Consider the following 15,409-nt stretch of genomic DNA (forward strand, 5'->3'; position numbering starts at 1 on the left):
TATAGCTCCTTGAACAGATAAAACATCCTGCACACTAACATGAAAATATCATAAACCTGTACAATTTTTTTCATTTTGAAATCCCTTCTTGGCCATTGGAGGTTAAAATATTTTGAAGAAATTTTTACATGTAGTGTATTGTCATGCCACTTTAATTTGATTAAAGTGATAAATTGAGCCATTTACAGTTTGAGTGCTCATTACATTTTTCATGTGAAAAGGGCACTGATAACTGACTAATGCTGATTGTGATTTGGTAGCTATCATCATTGTAACAGTCATGAAGACTGACTGTAAAGCCTTAATGTTTCTGAATCATTTATATGGTTAGCACTTTAGATCCATTTTTCTAAATTAAATCCCCTCACTCTACTGTAAGTTATTAAGATAGACTCATGATTACTTATCAGTTTCATTCAACTATGATGATGAATTCTTGCTTTCCTGATATCAATTACATTTGTTTACCAAAAAAAAATGAAGCACAGTTGAGGAAGGGCATTAACTCTTAAAATCCAGCTTCAATATGTAATATAACCAAAATGTTAGGAAGAAAATATTTGTTTAATTCTTTTGTTTAAGAAATGCATTAAGAATTGTGGTTATTTCTTAGATATACATTGTCTAAGACTTTGCAACTTTCAGACTTTTCCAATCAAATTAGAAGAAACCAAATTATTACAAATTCTAAATTACATTCAAACCTAAAAAAAAAAAAGAAAGAAAAGTCTCATTGAGAGAAATATTAATTAATCACACTTAAGTAAGTTTTGTTTATTCATACCAGGGAGAGGAAAGTAAGTATTTGACAGTAAATTTTGGATGAGTGTTGATTAATTTGACTCATGCTTATGTAGGATTAATAGATAATACAGTAATGCTCCGAATGGTTTGCCAGTTTAGCCAAAAAGAGTTAAGAGTTGTGATACATTTATGCTATTTATTCCCTTCTTCAATGCCCTGTCAGCAATCAGCCTCTACTGAATATCTCTGATGCTATTTGGACCATTGGTGGTCCCGGCTGTTTTGGTGTTCTCTGCGAACGTTCATTCACCCCCCTGTACTTTATCAATAATCAGTTCATGACAGATTGGAAGTTATGTATTTTAAGAATACATACAACACTACACTATACACTACACACTCAATAATCTAAAATTTTAACAAATTACATAATATTCCTGACATCAAAGCACTGAGTGATATTCAAACATAGTAATCAGTCACTATCACTCATTCATCTTGTTCTCTGTCATCCTCCCTCTTACTGCTGATTCACTACCTGGCAGGTACCACAGGTAGAGGGAAGAGGGACTGGTTTGGGAGTGGGGGATGCCTTCTCAGTCAGAAGGTCTACAAGAATTTCTTCAATTTTAAGCTACATGGCTAAGCAATTAAGGCACATAATAATAACCTTACAATCTATAATGAAATATATTTACTGGGTGCTGATGAGTCTGTGCACCCCTGATGTATTGGCATCCTATTTAATTTCCTATGTGGTTTATACCACAGACCACCACTGATTTGGACAAGAGACCTTCTCTGACTAGACTGTGCTCAGTCCCACTGGTATAAAAGTATAATGTATAAAAGATCTCCTTCATTCCTGTGAATAAAAGTGCTTTAAATTACAGTATATTAGGTATATTATACACATTTAGTGTTTGAACAACAAAGTCACCTCAAACTTCAAGAAATGTGAGTATGTAAATAATGCATATAACTGCACACAACAGAGAGACAAACGAACCACACAACTGCTGACAAGCTCAGCCTCAGGAAAATAAAAACAACAAAAGATTAGCTATCTTTTAAAAATGATATATTAGTCTGTAAGTATAAGTCTGTTGCTCTGAACAACAGACTTACATGTCCTTTTTGTTTTCATCTTGACTTTATGTTATAACAATATTGAGCTTAAATTAAGGGCATTACTCTAATCACCCTTACATACTGTTAAACCACCTTAGACAAGCTTAAGTAAAAGGTACCCACTCTCATGCTCAATCCCAAAAGTAAGAAACACAAATTAAATGAAAACGGACCTTATATAAGTGACATAGTATACCAGTATATAAATATATTTTATATACCATAATAAAATCAATGAATGTGTTAGGCATACTTGAGGTACATGTAATCTTTATTCTTTTGGCTTTTCAGTGAAATGGGTTATAGCAGTGTCTTGCATGCAGTTTTTTATACACTACAAACATTATGCATATGAATGATGGGAAATGTTAAATTCTATGTAATCAAAACATTCTTTCGTTATGTATAAAGTATAGTGTAAGTATTGGGTGTATTAATTACATGCAAAATATACTTACATTAATGGAATTATACTTTTATAACATGGAACAACAGATGTAGTTGCGACACAGTTTAGGGTTGATGTCATAGCTATGGGAAGACCTGACAAGTAACAGAACTGGCACTATAAAATGTAAACAGAAGTAGGAAACAGCCAAGGGCACACACGATGTGTGATGCCATATCCTTGAGACAATCATTCATAATATTCCGAGCCATCATCTGTCCGACTTAGATATTTATCATGATAAAGATTGAGAGGTAAACTGTGAAAAACAGTTTACAAAGCACACACAAAAAATAAAACATCAATTGTCCTTTTTCCCAGTTATCATTGCCAAATAAAAATATGCAGTTAAAGGTTGAATTAAAAAAAATCTTAGCATAATCATATAACATCACCAGTAATTAAACACAGGGCTTTGTCTTGTTAAGAAAAATGACAATTCATATAACTTTTTTCATAGACATATACATTTTTTTTTTACCTTACAGCGACTGCTGGATGTATCATATCCCTGTCTGCCTGAATACAACAGAACATGAAGAATATGCAGTATTTGTTTTATATCACAGCTAATAAATATTAATTGTTCCATAATTCCATACTCATTATGGAATACATATTGAGGTTCATCATCAAAAACAAGTAAGAAAGAAAACAGACAAAATGAGGGACAAGTAGATACACGGAGGAGACCTATACTTTGGAGATGCTAAACATTTTAAGCACTAACTAGTGATGCTCCTGTCCTACAAACAGACAATATTACAGATAATCTTCCCAGAGCAAACTGTCAGAGGTTTGTGGTTAAGCGAGGTAACTTAGAACAGGGTCATTTACAGTGTGCAAACAAAATTTTTCTTGAATTTCCAGCATTGAAAGACAGTCCTTCAGTTCAGGAGTCTGCTTTTAGCAGTTTCATGATAAAAGTTGCAAGTAATCACTAATATCGTAAATGGAACAATGGTAGCACACAGCAAGCTGAGATGACGTATGTGAGTGTTCTTGATGATTCAACAAAACTGAATGTGCAAAGTATTTCTGCCAAGTGTTACTGCTCTGACACTGATACTCAAACATACTTGACGTACTTGGCTGGATTTTGAAGTTATTGTATAAAAACACCCATGTCGTGACTGTATACTTTGCATCATGACGTGTAATGGACAGGGAGGGAAGGAGGCTGATGAAAATAGTACACTCTAGCATGCATAATCATGGAGAAACATTCATGCAGGTCTGCATCGCTAGTTAACTGCAGCAACTCCAACATTGTCTCTTGGATTTGTCAAGTATTTTAAGTGCTATCAGTTAGCAAGACTAGCCTCAAAGCAATGCTGCTCATTGTAAAAACTACCCCTGAAGGGACAACCCTTTTGAAGAGTAAAAAAAGTGTATAAAAAGGCGATCAACCAAGCTATTCATTCTAAAAGTAATAACATTAAAACTGTTTTTTTCTGCTTGAAAAATAAGTAGGTAAATTAACAAACAGTCAGTGATATAACATAATTCAAGACACTGGATAGCAGAACTAGCCGCAATAGAAGTTGAAGCATTAACTAATGTGTCTTTTAGAACACTTTGAGAAATGTTGCCCAACCTCACAAAGAGCCAAAAGGCTTCCTTGCTCCTGAAAACAGCCTAAACGAAATGGTCCCACTACTGCCTGAATGAACCAATTTTCCCTTTTAGGTACCAACCTTTAGACTCAGTTAAGCATGGTCAATTTGGCATAGTTATCCATACTAAGAGAGGGAGTCAAATGGATGTCTTAGTCACTTTCAGAGGTTGTAAACATTTTGTCATTAATGAAAATGTTTTTGTTGCATCTCCAATATTCTTTCATATATCTTGCTCCCTGACATCTTTGCCCATAACCTCCTTTTCACTTTTGTCTTTTTCATATTTGTTTTTTCCATTTGTTGTCACACTGTTACATGGAGGTTGAGAGGCTGTTGAAGGTGTTAGGTCATTTTTATCCGCACTAGAAACATTGAGTTTGTCTGTGACAAGATCCTCTTTGTCACTGAGTGTTTCATCCTTCTGAATGTTATCCCTGGATTTGTCAGAGGGCTTAATGGTAGCATGTCTCCTTGCATACTGTCTGAATGCTCTCTGGATGACCACGGCCGATGTGTCCTCCTGTTTGCGGCGAAGGGTGGTAGTGATGGGTTCGTAGGACACTTTGGAAGGATTGGAGGCCATGAAGCGCTCCTCCATCTGCCCCCTTAGGATGTCCATCTCCCCACCCTCGCCTAGAACACGTTTCGTGAATGCAAACAGGATGTCCAGGCAGTGAATGCGTTCTCCACTCACCATAGGGAGATCCATAGAGATCAGTTCGATCTTGTTAGGCTTAGCTATGCGTAATGGTGACTCCAGAGCATCAGCAAAATCTGAAAGTTTATTGTACTCCATGAACTGGGTTGCATCAGGGTCAAACTCCTCCCAGACCTCATAAAACATTTCAAAATCATCCTCACTCAGTGGTTCTGCACTCTCCTCAGTGGCCACACTGAAGTTTTCCAGAATGACTGCAATGTACATATTCACCACAATAAGGAAACAGATGATGATGTAGCTCACAAAGAAAGCAATTCCCACAGGAGGATTTCCACAGTCTCCTTTAACAGAACTACCAGGATGCTCCGTGGCATTGTCGCACTCGTCTTCATTTTTGTTAAGAATGGGAGCTAGCAGGCCATCCCATCCTGCGGACGTGGTGATCTGGAACAAACAGATCATGCTGTTTCCAAATGTCTCGAAATTGAAAAGGTCATCAATGCCCTCTTCTTTTTTGACGTAAGCAAAGTTTGACATGCCAAAGATGGCATAAATAAACATAACCAAGAAGAGCAAGAGACCAATGTTGAACAAGGCAGGAAGTGACATCATCAAGGCAAACAAGAGTGTGCGGATTCCTTTGGCACTTTTAATAAGGCGGAGGATGCGGCCAATTCGAGCCAATCGGATGACTCTGAACAAGGTTGGTGAAACAAAATACGTCTCAATCAGATCTGAGAGAAATGTGCCTGAGGAAAGAAAGCAAAACATATTAGACAAACTGTAAACACTACAGGTATACTGACAAAATTAATGATTATGATTCATTTCAGCACCACAGTAGACAGAGGTGGGTCATACCAATGATTGACAGAATGACCACGATGAAATCAAATATATTCCACCCATTTGTGAAATAGTACTGGCGGAGTGAGATCATCTTCAACAAACACTCTCCAGTGAAGAGGATAATGAAGACCAGATTAACATAGTATAGAATGTTTTTCTTTCGTGGTGACTGCTCAGCAGTTTCCACCATCATAGCTACCATATTGAGCCATATGAGAACCATTATTACAATGTCAAATGCTTGTTTCGTGGTGAAGTCAAAGAGGTATCCTTGAATCTTGTTCTGAAATATACACAAGGCAGAGAAACAAAAATACATTTTAGTTTCTATAAAACAGATAAGATAAGATAAGATTTGCAATGCAGATTAGATGCAGTCATGATTAAAGTTACATACTGATGGTCTAGGAATAGGTTTTTGTGGTTTCTTTGATCCCAACTTTTTCATGGCGTTGTAGTATTTCTTCTGTTCTTCAGTCATGAAGATGTCTTGACCTCCAAAGTAAAGAGGGAATGCAAGGCATGTTAAATTATTACAGCATGTAATGCTTTTAAATATTGCATGTCAGTGAAATTAAAGTCAGAATATCAAATTTTGTTTAGATACTTATCTTTTTCTTTTGTTGATTGAAATTGTCTATAATGACACCAATGAAGAGATTGAGTGTGAAGAAGGCTCCAAATATGATGAAAACAACAAAATACATGTACATCTTCAGGTTGATCTCATACTTTGGTTGGTCTTCTTGCTATAAAAGTGAAAGAAAATGGAGACATCAGAATGTTACAGTTATAATGCTTAAATCTTCAGCCCTGGTTGATTTGATGGCAGCCGTAGTTACTTCCACTCAACACCTTACTGAGAAATTGGCAACTTCTTCATCTAACAACTCACTGGGGCTGCTTCTTCTTGGTCTATTATGCCCTTGCAAAAATTAAAAATGATCTGCTGATGAAAAATGCCAAAAATGCCACTGTCTTGTTTGTTAGATGCATTTTTGATGAAGTAACAGTCTGTGTTAACCTCAGATACAAAGACATTGTTTCCTGTGACTACTTCACAATACGTGTGTTGGCAATTGAACAAATGCAAACAGCTCTGTACAGTCTGACAGTAAACAGTGAGACTGATATCAATGACATAAAATTACAATAACACTGCACTATGTAAATTCCTTGTTTTCTGTGAATCCCCTGTGTATGTGAAGGCAATTCGAATCCAGTATTGAAATGGCAGACTTCACCACTAACAATTAAAACTATTATATAGAGAGGTAATTTCAGAATGTAAACACATTGACTGGCTATCAGGTATCAAAAATGTGGTTTGATTTCATGAAAATTGAGAAGCACAGTTTATGAGAGTTTACAGTTTACAACATGGATGAACTGAATTTGAAATTGAATCACCTTGAGTGGAGAGTCAACAGCAGCATACATTATTTTCGTCCAGCCCTTGAACGTAGCCTGTATCAAAATGGAAAAATATCAACAAAAATGTTGTAGTAACCCTTTGATGTTTCCACCTATTTTCCACCAATACAGCAAATGAGATATTTACAAGCTTAAAAATGCAAACTCTGTGCTATTATCTACATCTATTACTATTTATTCTTATCTTTACTATTACTATTAATTACTATTATCTATTACTTACCACTTGCAGCAGTGCAAGGTAACCCATGCCAACATTGTCAAAGTTGATTTTAACATTCTTCCAGTGAGCAACGTCTTTCCCCAAGGCATCACACTCTGACTTGTTCTTCACTACCTCTCTAAGGAGCATCTCATTTGTGGTTGTGTTGACACAATGGTAGTACTTTCCTGCGAATAGGTTGACTCCCATGATGCTGAAGATGAGCCAGAAGATGAGACATACCAACAGCACATTGAAGATGGAAGGAATGGCTCCTAGCAGAGCATTGACAACCACCTACACACCAACACACAAACATAACCCATATTTACTGCAGGCAGAGATCACAGAATGTAGAATTGATGCACAACACTGTATACTTTAGTAATGGTCAGAATAGGAAAACACAAGAGTGAATGTTTGAGTGCCAACATGCACATCAGCAAGAGCTCATCACAGCTATGACTAACACCAAAGCTCATTCACAATGACAATTGCATGGTTAAAGTGGGGAAAGAATTAGGAAAAGAGGCAGGAGATTGATGAAATAAAATATACTATGTATCCAAAAGTGATTTAAATGGGTTACAACTAAATTTTAGAGAAACATTGAAACAGAACACCTTGTAGAGGCAGGAGGACACCACAAAATGTGCTTACTGTAAACAAAAGCATAAATAAAACATGAAAAAAATGTTAAAGACTCCAGCAAACAATATCCAAAACTGTGAAATTATAATGGAAACTAATGTACTGCTACTGACAGACATGAGAAGCTGTTCATGCAAATGAGGGAATTCACTGGCTACCACGTGAGGAAAGACCATCATCATAACAGTGCTCTAAATCTAGACCACCACAATACGAAAGCAACTAATCAATACATGCTGCATTGATTTCAGCAGCTGACAACCCTCCCCCTTCAGTTACATAAGTTATCAACCCCTGTTTAAGCCATGCTTGCATTGCACAGCAAAATATTGTAATGGTATAAGAAGCAGTTTAAAAAAAAAATTGTTTTATTCTTGTTACAACAGACATGGCGCCACTTGTAAGACATACCCTTATTTGCTTTTTTGCTGAGAATTAGTGGGCAAGATTGATACCACTCTCATATCTGTCTGTTAAATATGAAGCTAGAGCCAGGGTATGGTTAGCATTAAGACTGAAAACAAGGCAAAAAAGCTAGCTAGAGTAACTTTGTGTGATTCACAGTTCAAAAAACTCTTTATTTATCTTATACTGGCCCTTTATGCAGCCCCTCGGTTCAGCCTGTCTCTTAACAGCCACTCTTGGCTCCTGTCTCTTAAAGGCCTCCCTCCCGATGAGTCCACTCTGTTCTGATTGGCCAGCTTCAGGAAGCCTAGTGAGGGGCAGCTGTATCAGATTTGTGTTAAGTTACTTCTAATAAAAACCCAGCATTTCCTGCTTTTGCAGCTTCATATTAAAAACTTTTAAATGACTAAATAATACCAGACTTTTATTGTGAAGAATTTAAAGGAAATGAAATGTGTTCTTTACTGAATTAGCTGAGATTCGTTAGCAGTGCTAAAAACTGGTCGACACAACAACATATGGAGATATTTGGAGCTCTTTGTTCAGCGGATCAGTTAGAAATAATGCAGGGAGGAATAGTGCAAGCGAGAACAGTCACAGTGAGATGTTTGATGAAGAACTGTAGGCGACCAATGTTTACCTCATTATTTGACACTTTATCCACGTTTAATATGAACATCTGTCATTGTAACATTATATATATGACTGAAAATAAGGAAAAGCATAACAGGTCCTCTTTAAACAACTGATATATAACCTGTTAATTAGTGAGCTTTAGATGTGGTGGTAGGATTTTGTTCCCTTTAGACAGAACCGGGCTAGCCGTTTGCCTTAGTTTAAAGTCTTTATGCCATGCTAAGGTACTGGCTGCAGCTTGATATTTAATGGACAGATATGCGAGTAGTATCAATCTTTTTATTAGCAATGTTTTGACCCATCTATAATAAAAATTAAAGGGAGCAGTGCAGGTAGTCCTTGTATTGCAATTGTATTGATTTTTTGTATCTAGCATTCTGTCCCACTGTGAATGTGCACATGACTACTCTAACTTAGTAGTATCAATCTTATCATCTAACTTTCTGCAAGAAAGCAAAAAATAACAAAAATAATTTCACAAAATTCTGCATCACTAGTGAATAATTAGAAGGTTATTCAAAGAAAGTGATCAACTTTGTAATTTAAGTATTTAAGTCAACTCTTAGCACAAATAACTACTGGAGAAAGAGGATCAGGGAAGAAGAGGAATGCCTCATTTACATGCAACATATTTTTGTGGTATCTGCTGTTTAGGTCTTGCAAAGTGGCAGAGCTTGTATATGCTGCTCTTCACCAGACTGTAGAGTGCCCGTGCTCTGTCCCAGTGTGGTGAGCTGGTGGTAATGCACCAGGACCCAGAGTGGGTGGGGAAATCCAATGACTCTTACCCTCATGCCCTCAAATCGTGACAGGGCTCTCAGGGGCCTCAGAGCTCGCAGGGTTCTCAGAGACTTGATGGCACCAAGTTCAGCACATCCCATGGTATTGGCTACCAGACTGACCAGTGAAACCTGGAACACACACACACACACACACACACACACACACACACACACACACACACACACACACACACACACATGCAAGCTCTCAGAGGGCACAAATAAAGCAAAAGGGAGCATTTCCACACACTGTGGTAGTAATTTTTCACAGTGATCTATCAGATCGCAAGAATTGTTCTCAAAAAGTTAAAAATAAATAACTTTCACTATATGTCTTTTTATGTATAAGCAGAGAGATGTTTCAACGTACATCAACAATGAGGAAATCCAGCCAACACCAGGCATTTGTGAAATACTTGGCAAATCCATACGCAACCCATTTCAGTAACATCTCCAGAATGAAGATGTAGGTAAAGATTTTGTCTGAAAACTCCAACACCGTTTTAATGGTCTTCCTCTTCTCAATGTAGATATCTTCAAATGCCTGGATGTGAATCAAAAAGATAGTGAGTGATTAACTGTGGATACAAGTTTCAGCAATGCCAAATATGCCAATTGTCACAGTTGATGTTATTTAAAGATATAAGGAGTAATCTGTAAATGCATGACATTTAGAATGTGTTTACAATAGAAACCTGTTAACCTCATTCAAAATCTTGACTGTACTTTAAAGAGAATGAGACGTTTTCTAAATGTATACAAAACCATAGCAATGACAAGAAACTGACGTGAGATGGCACTAACTCAATAACATTAAATGGAAAACTCTTTAAATGCAGTTGAGTTGTTTGAGACTCTACTGATGACAAATGCCAAAAACAATATGTAAATAAATGAGAGCAGCCAAATCAAAAACAACTCTATCAGCATTTTTTTTTTCCCACAGAGACTTACCAGTGCCCCACTGCTAAGCAGGATCATGAAGATGATGAAGCTCTCAAACCAGTTGTGCTCCACTATCTGATAACAGGTTTTTCTTAGTGTCCACCATATTTTCCACCAGCCCACCTCCACATTTACCTGACAACACTGGAACTTTTGCACACAGCCTGCGCAGAGACAAAGGGGGGATGGTGTTTTAGCAGTGTAATATGCAGCATGAGACTGACTCCAAAGCTGTAGAAGGTTAAGTGGCGGCAGTAGTTGCAGTAATATTCACCAGCAGGAAAGCAGGCGTCAGGATCCATAGATTCGTTTAATTCAAAATCTATAGATTCTCTTCCCTCCCCACCTTCCCCATAGTCCACTGTGCTGCCCTCTGAGGAGCTGAGCTGGCCATCGTCATCTACATTCTGTAGATGAAGCCAAAGAAAAATATAGCGTTAGATGAGCTTATGATGGCAAATGTAAGGAGCAGCTGTCTGTTCATATAATGCATGTACTCTATCTCTCTCCAAAAGTTTTGTTTCCATACAAAAAAAGTCCAAAAATACCAAGAGACTCGTACAAGACCAGTATAATTGTTGGTATTTTTGGAACAGATTATGTCTTGTTTAAGGCTGTTGGTAAGAAGGGCCTCACAAGAATCACTTACATGCATTCAGTTTAAGTTTGAATCAAATGTACGGATTTGAAAATAAAGAGCATGCATGTATCAGTGTCTGTGCCCTCTGTAACAAGATTTAAATTGTTTAATTATTGACATGAAAACACATATGCATATGTCCTCTTTCTGCATAACAGACAAGTCTCAACAACTGAAAAAAATGCCAATCATTAGGGCACCCTCATTAGCTTGAGAGCAGAGGAGCAGTCGAGTGCCCATCACCAGAGGAGTTGACTGTATGTTACAGCTTCTACTGCTGTCTAGCCTCCTAATCAACTCCACTTAATGTAAAAGAGGAAACCTGACTCTCACAGACATGACAATATGCCAAAGGTCATGAAAGTCACTATAATTTTATTTTTTTTTAATATACAGTGGTTGCTATATATTTAGATAAACATGAGTACAAGGATAACAGCATACTGCATCTGTTTGTATGACTTGTTATAACTGCCAAATGTTTGCTTGGCCAATTAGATACACAGAAAATATGCCCAAGTGTGTCCCGTGAAATAAAAATAATTAAAAAAAAAAAGAAAGTACATTTAATAAAGCAGAAATATCTAAAATTCATTGGAGAATCTTGAACTCTGGCAGTATTGTTCAGTAGCCATGTGGTCTCTCCCTCAGCCTGTTGTCATATCACTTTCTACAGGGTGTGTCTCCTAATAGCTGGTAGATGAAAACAGCCTAAATGCCTTGCTGGAGAATGCAGGAGCACTAAGCTGTTCTGGGACCAGCTAATGCAGTGCAGGGAATGATGTAAGCATGTTCCTGCGATATACTCTGAGCACTAAAGTTAATGTGTTTGTGCCACCAATTAGGCTTCAATCCATCCATTCTGTTTTCTTTCAGAAGTGCTTCATGTTAAATTTGAGAACAATCACAAGTAAAATCCATTCACTGTTTTGTCAAAACCCTGAGGACATAAGAAAGAGGACAGGAAAACAATAGAAAAAAACTAAACCAAATAATAAGCAGATTATTTGGTTATTAATAACCAAATAAAACACCTAATTTTGCAAAAAATCCATTTATAGCATCAACACAGCCCCAAACATACAAATTCAACACTGGAAGGTGAATGAAGTCAGGCCAAAAAAAAAAGAAAAAAAGATGAGTGGTCCACTAAAAGGTTGATGGTTATTGTAAATGTGGCAGGCAACTCCATGATAAGTGTAATGTACAGTAAAGTGTTCTTACAAGTCTCCCATCAGAGCATCTGTAAAGGATCAGCAAACATGCGCAACAATGAAACTGCTCACAAATCTTCACATAAAATAATGCAGTAAATTAATGTTGGTGCCTATCCACCAATATAAATATAAACAAGTAAGCAAAAAGTTTGTAACATAACATCACAGAAAATATTTAATAGAAAATATGTTTGTTCTTTTAATTTCTTTCCTACTGTGAGCTTTTCTCCAACATAAAGCAAACAGTCCCCGTAAGAGGAGGATTCTGCTCCCCTGCATCCTGATTTAAATGGCACATAATGTAATCTAGTATTTTCCTGCCTATATGGCCTCTCCTTGTTAAATGGTCATGGTTTAGAGAACTTCAGGGGAAACATCATGTCACATGCTCATACCTCATTGCTGTGGACTGTGGGCTAAGTGCTTCAATGTGACTACTGCAATGGAACATCCTACTTTCCACAACAACAGATGTACACATAGAGAGCCACAAACAATACTGAAACCCTTTGTTAATCCATCACACATCACAAACTGCAGTCTACTTCTGATATGGCTGATAATACTTGGTTTTAAAGGAGTGTTATTTAAATTATCTCTAACAGCAAAGGCACCTTGAAAGACCAATTACAACAAGAACATCCTTACCATTGGGCATACTGCTGCATCAGATGAGGCACTGCTGAAGTCCTCCGTGTTGAGGTTTTCAAAGTCAGACTCTACCACAGCAATAGGAACAGTGACAGTCAGACTGGGATTGTTGATGAAAGACATTATGGAATCATCACTCTTGCTGCTGACAATGTACTTGTCGCCATTTTTGTCCACTCCAATCACATCCCCGTTGCCATTCCTGGGGTCTTTGATTGTATAGTTGGGGACCCCATTTGGTCCTAAAGGTTTGTGGAGCTCATCCAGGGATTTGTCCTCACCCTTCTTTTTGTTCTTATCCCTGAGACAGACACTGTTGCAGGTGCTTCGGAGAAGGGACTTGGCAAAGGCAATGCCTTTGTGAATCCGTCCAATGGCAATCTGCAAATTGTTCATGTCGCTGTCATCTTCCGTCGCTGCCAGGTTGTCAGCACTGAATGAACTCAGCAGCAGGGCCAGGAACAGGTTCAGCACCTATCAGATAATATGACTTCATGTAAGATTGCATTATCTTTTAGCTACTGTACTTCATGATACCAAAAAAACATGTATAGCTATATAACTGTATCATGGATGGTTATTCTTTAAATCAATTAGATAGATCAATTGAGTTGGATGAATTGGACTTATGAATTAACCACAAGAGATGATAATGTACCACAAGGTTTCCAATAACCATGACCATCATGAAGACTATGATGCACATGGCCGCTCCAGAAGAAGAAGAAGGTGAAGAAGACACCTCCATACAGTCCCACATGGTCTCTATCCACTCTCCACAAAGCACTCGGAACACAATGAGGAATGAATGAAAGAAGTCATCCATGTGCCAACGGGGCAGACTGCAGGTGGGTGAGATTTTACACACACAGTCCTTGTAGTTTTTTCCAAACAGTTGCATGCCCACTACAGCAAAGATGAAGACGATGATGGCCAGCACCAGGGTCAGGTTACCCAAAGCCCCCACTGAGTTACCAATTATTTTGATCAGTGTGTTAAGAGTGGGCCATGATTTAGCCAACTTGAATACTCTCAGCTGTAAAAAAAAAAAAAAAAAAAGAAAAGAAAAAGAAAAGAAAAAAAGTTATTTCAAATGTTTCTGTGCTCAAAATGCAATATATTGGCTATTGTGCATATTTACACTTACCAATCTGAATGATCTCAGGACAGACATGCCAACCGCACTTGTCAAACAAAACTCCATCAAGCTTAAACTGACAATAATTCCATCAAAAATATTCCATCCCTCCTGAAAGTAGTAGTATGGGTCCAGAGCAATGATCTTTAGGACCATTTCAGCTGTGAAGATGCTAGTGAACACCTTTTCAAGAAACAGAAATACTCACCATTAATAAACTGAAAATGGCACCTATTTTGCACAAAAAAGACAAAAATCCTACTCATCACAGTCCACTCACCACATTGCCCACATACAGCATTTGGGTGAAACTCTCAGACATTGGATAATGCTCCATGGCCATAAATAATGTGTTGAGCACAATGCAGGTGGTGATGATTAGGTCCGCGAATGGATCCATTACAATTAGTTTAACCACTTTCTTGACCTTTAGCCATGCTGGACAACATTCCCAGATGAGGAGGGCGTGGGCGAACTTGTACCAGCAAGGAGGACACTTCTGCCTCGACTCTTCCAACTCTGATGTACACAGGGGAGTTAAAACAAAAATGTTTTTGCCTGAAAGTAGCCATAATCTTTTTCAATATCCAAGTTATAATGAAGATTGGGTAAACATGTTGTGGCATACAATACCTACCCTCCAGTGTGCTGGTTATGACACTAGCTACACTATAAGTTCTGTCTCTGGCTGCTGGGGCCTCGAGGAAGTCAATAGACTCCCGGTGTGTTCCTCCGCCAGTCTGTTTGTACTCTGTGTCAGTGGTGTCAGCCTGGAGACAGAAACAATTGTTACTGATGCAACCGTGTTACATATCAGCATGTACAGTAGCTTATACAGTAGCTACAAAAGCAAAGCTACAAAAGTAAAAGGAAATGAAATAATGCATTAGAAATCTGCGTATATCTTTGATTGATTGACTCTAGACCATAATTGTACTGTAATGAGTAATATCATCCAGTCTATAATAGTTTGATTGCAATAAGGTCATCTTACAGTAAAGCTCTCTTTGACAACTTAGCACACAAGTGGAATGGTAGGAACATTGCTGATGTCCTTCCATATCATTATGAACAGCATTAATAAAGGTGGTGGGAACAGATCACTTCCTGTATGTCATGAATGCTCTCAAGTTGAAATACCAGCTTTATCCTTTACAATTTCAAAAGATAATCAAATTTGCTAATTGCTTATATTTTTAAACTTAGAGGACTGTACCGGTGTTCAAAGTTATGTTGCTATTATTGTTGTTTGGTAA

General features: G+C 37.6%; 1 protein-coding gene across 1 annotated transcript in view; it reads right to left on the bottom strand.

Moving 5' to 3' along the window:
- Nucleotides 1-2,138: 2,138 nt before the first annotated feature.
- scn1laa (sodium channel, voltage-gated, type I-like, alpha) overlaps nucleotides 2,139-15,409 on the bottom strand; it is a 29,845-nt gene continuing 16,574 nt past the window's right edge. Inside the window, exons 13-27 of the mRNA XM_044366844.1 lie at nucleotides 14,791-14,923; nucleotides 14,434-14,672; nucleotides 14,163-14,336; nucleotides 13,674-14,051; nucleotides 13,013-13,489; nucleotides 10,782-10,914; nucleotides 10,517-10,671; nucleotides 9,933-10,106; nucleotides 9,569-9,691; nucleotides 7,110-7,385; nucleotides 6,863-6,919; nucleotides 6,064-6,201; nucleotides 5,850-5,954; nucleotides 5,465-5,735; nucleotides 2,139-5,352 (exon numbers count right to left, since the gene is read on the bottom strand). Of these exons, the coding sequence (XP_044222779.1) occupies nucleotides 4,163-5,352; nucleotides 5,465-5,735; nucleotides 5,850-5,954; nucleotides 6,064-6,201; nucleotides 6,863-6,919; nucleotides 7,110-7,385; nucleotides 9,569-9,691; nucleotides 9,933-10,106; nucleotides 10,517-10,671; nucleotides 10,782-10,914; nucleotides 13,013-13,489; nucleotides 13,674-14,051; nucleotides 14,163-14,336; nucleotides 14,434-14,672; nucleotides 14,791-14,923 (4,023 nt within the window). The 3' untranslated portion in view covers nucleotides 2,139-4,162. The remainder of the gene's footprint in view (nucleotides 5,353-5,464; nucleotides 5,736-5,849; nucleotides 5,955-6,063; nucleotides 6,202-6,862; nucleotides 6,920-7,109; nucleotides 7,386-9,568; nucleotides 9,692-9,932; nucleotides 10,107-10,516; nucleotides 10,672-10,781; nucleotides 10,915-13,012; nucleotides 13,490-13,673; nucleotides 14,052-14,162; nucleotides 14,337-14,433; nucleotides 14,673-14,790; nucleotides 14,924-15,409) is intronic.

The sequence above is a fragment of the Thunnus albacares genome, chromosome 11 (assembly GCF_914725855.1).
Source record: "Thunnus albacares chromosome 11, fThuAlb1.1, whole genome shotgun sequence".
Taxonomy (NCBI): domain Eukaryota; kingdom Metazoa; phylum Chordata; class Actinopteri; order Scombriformes; family Scombridae; genus Thunnus; species Thunnus albacares.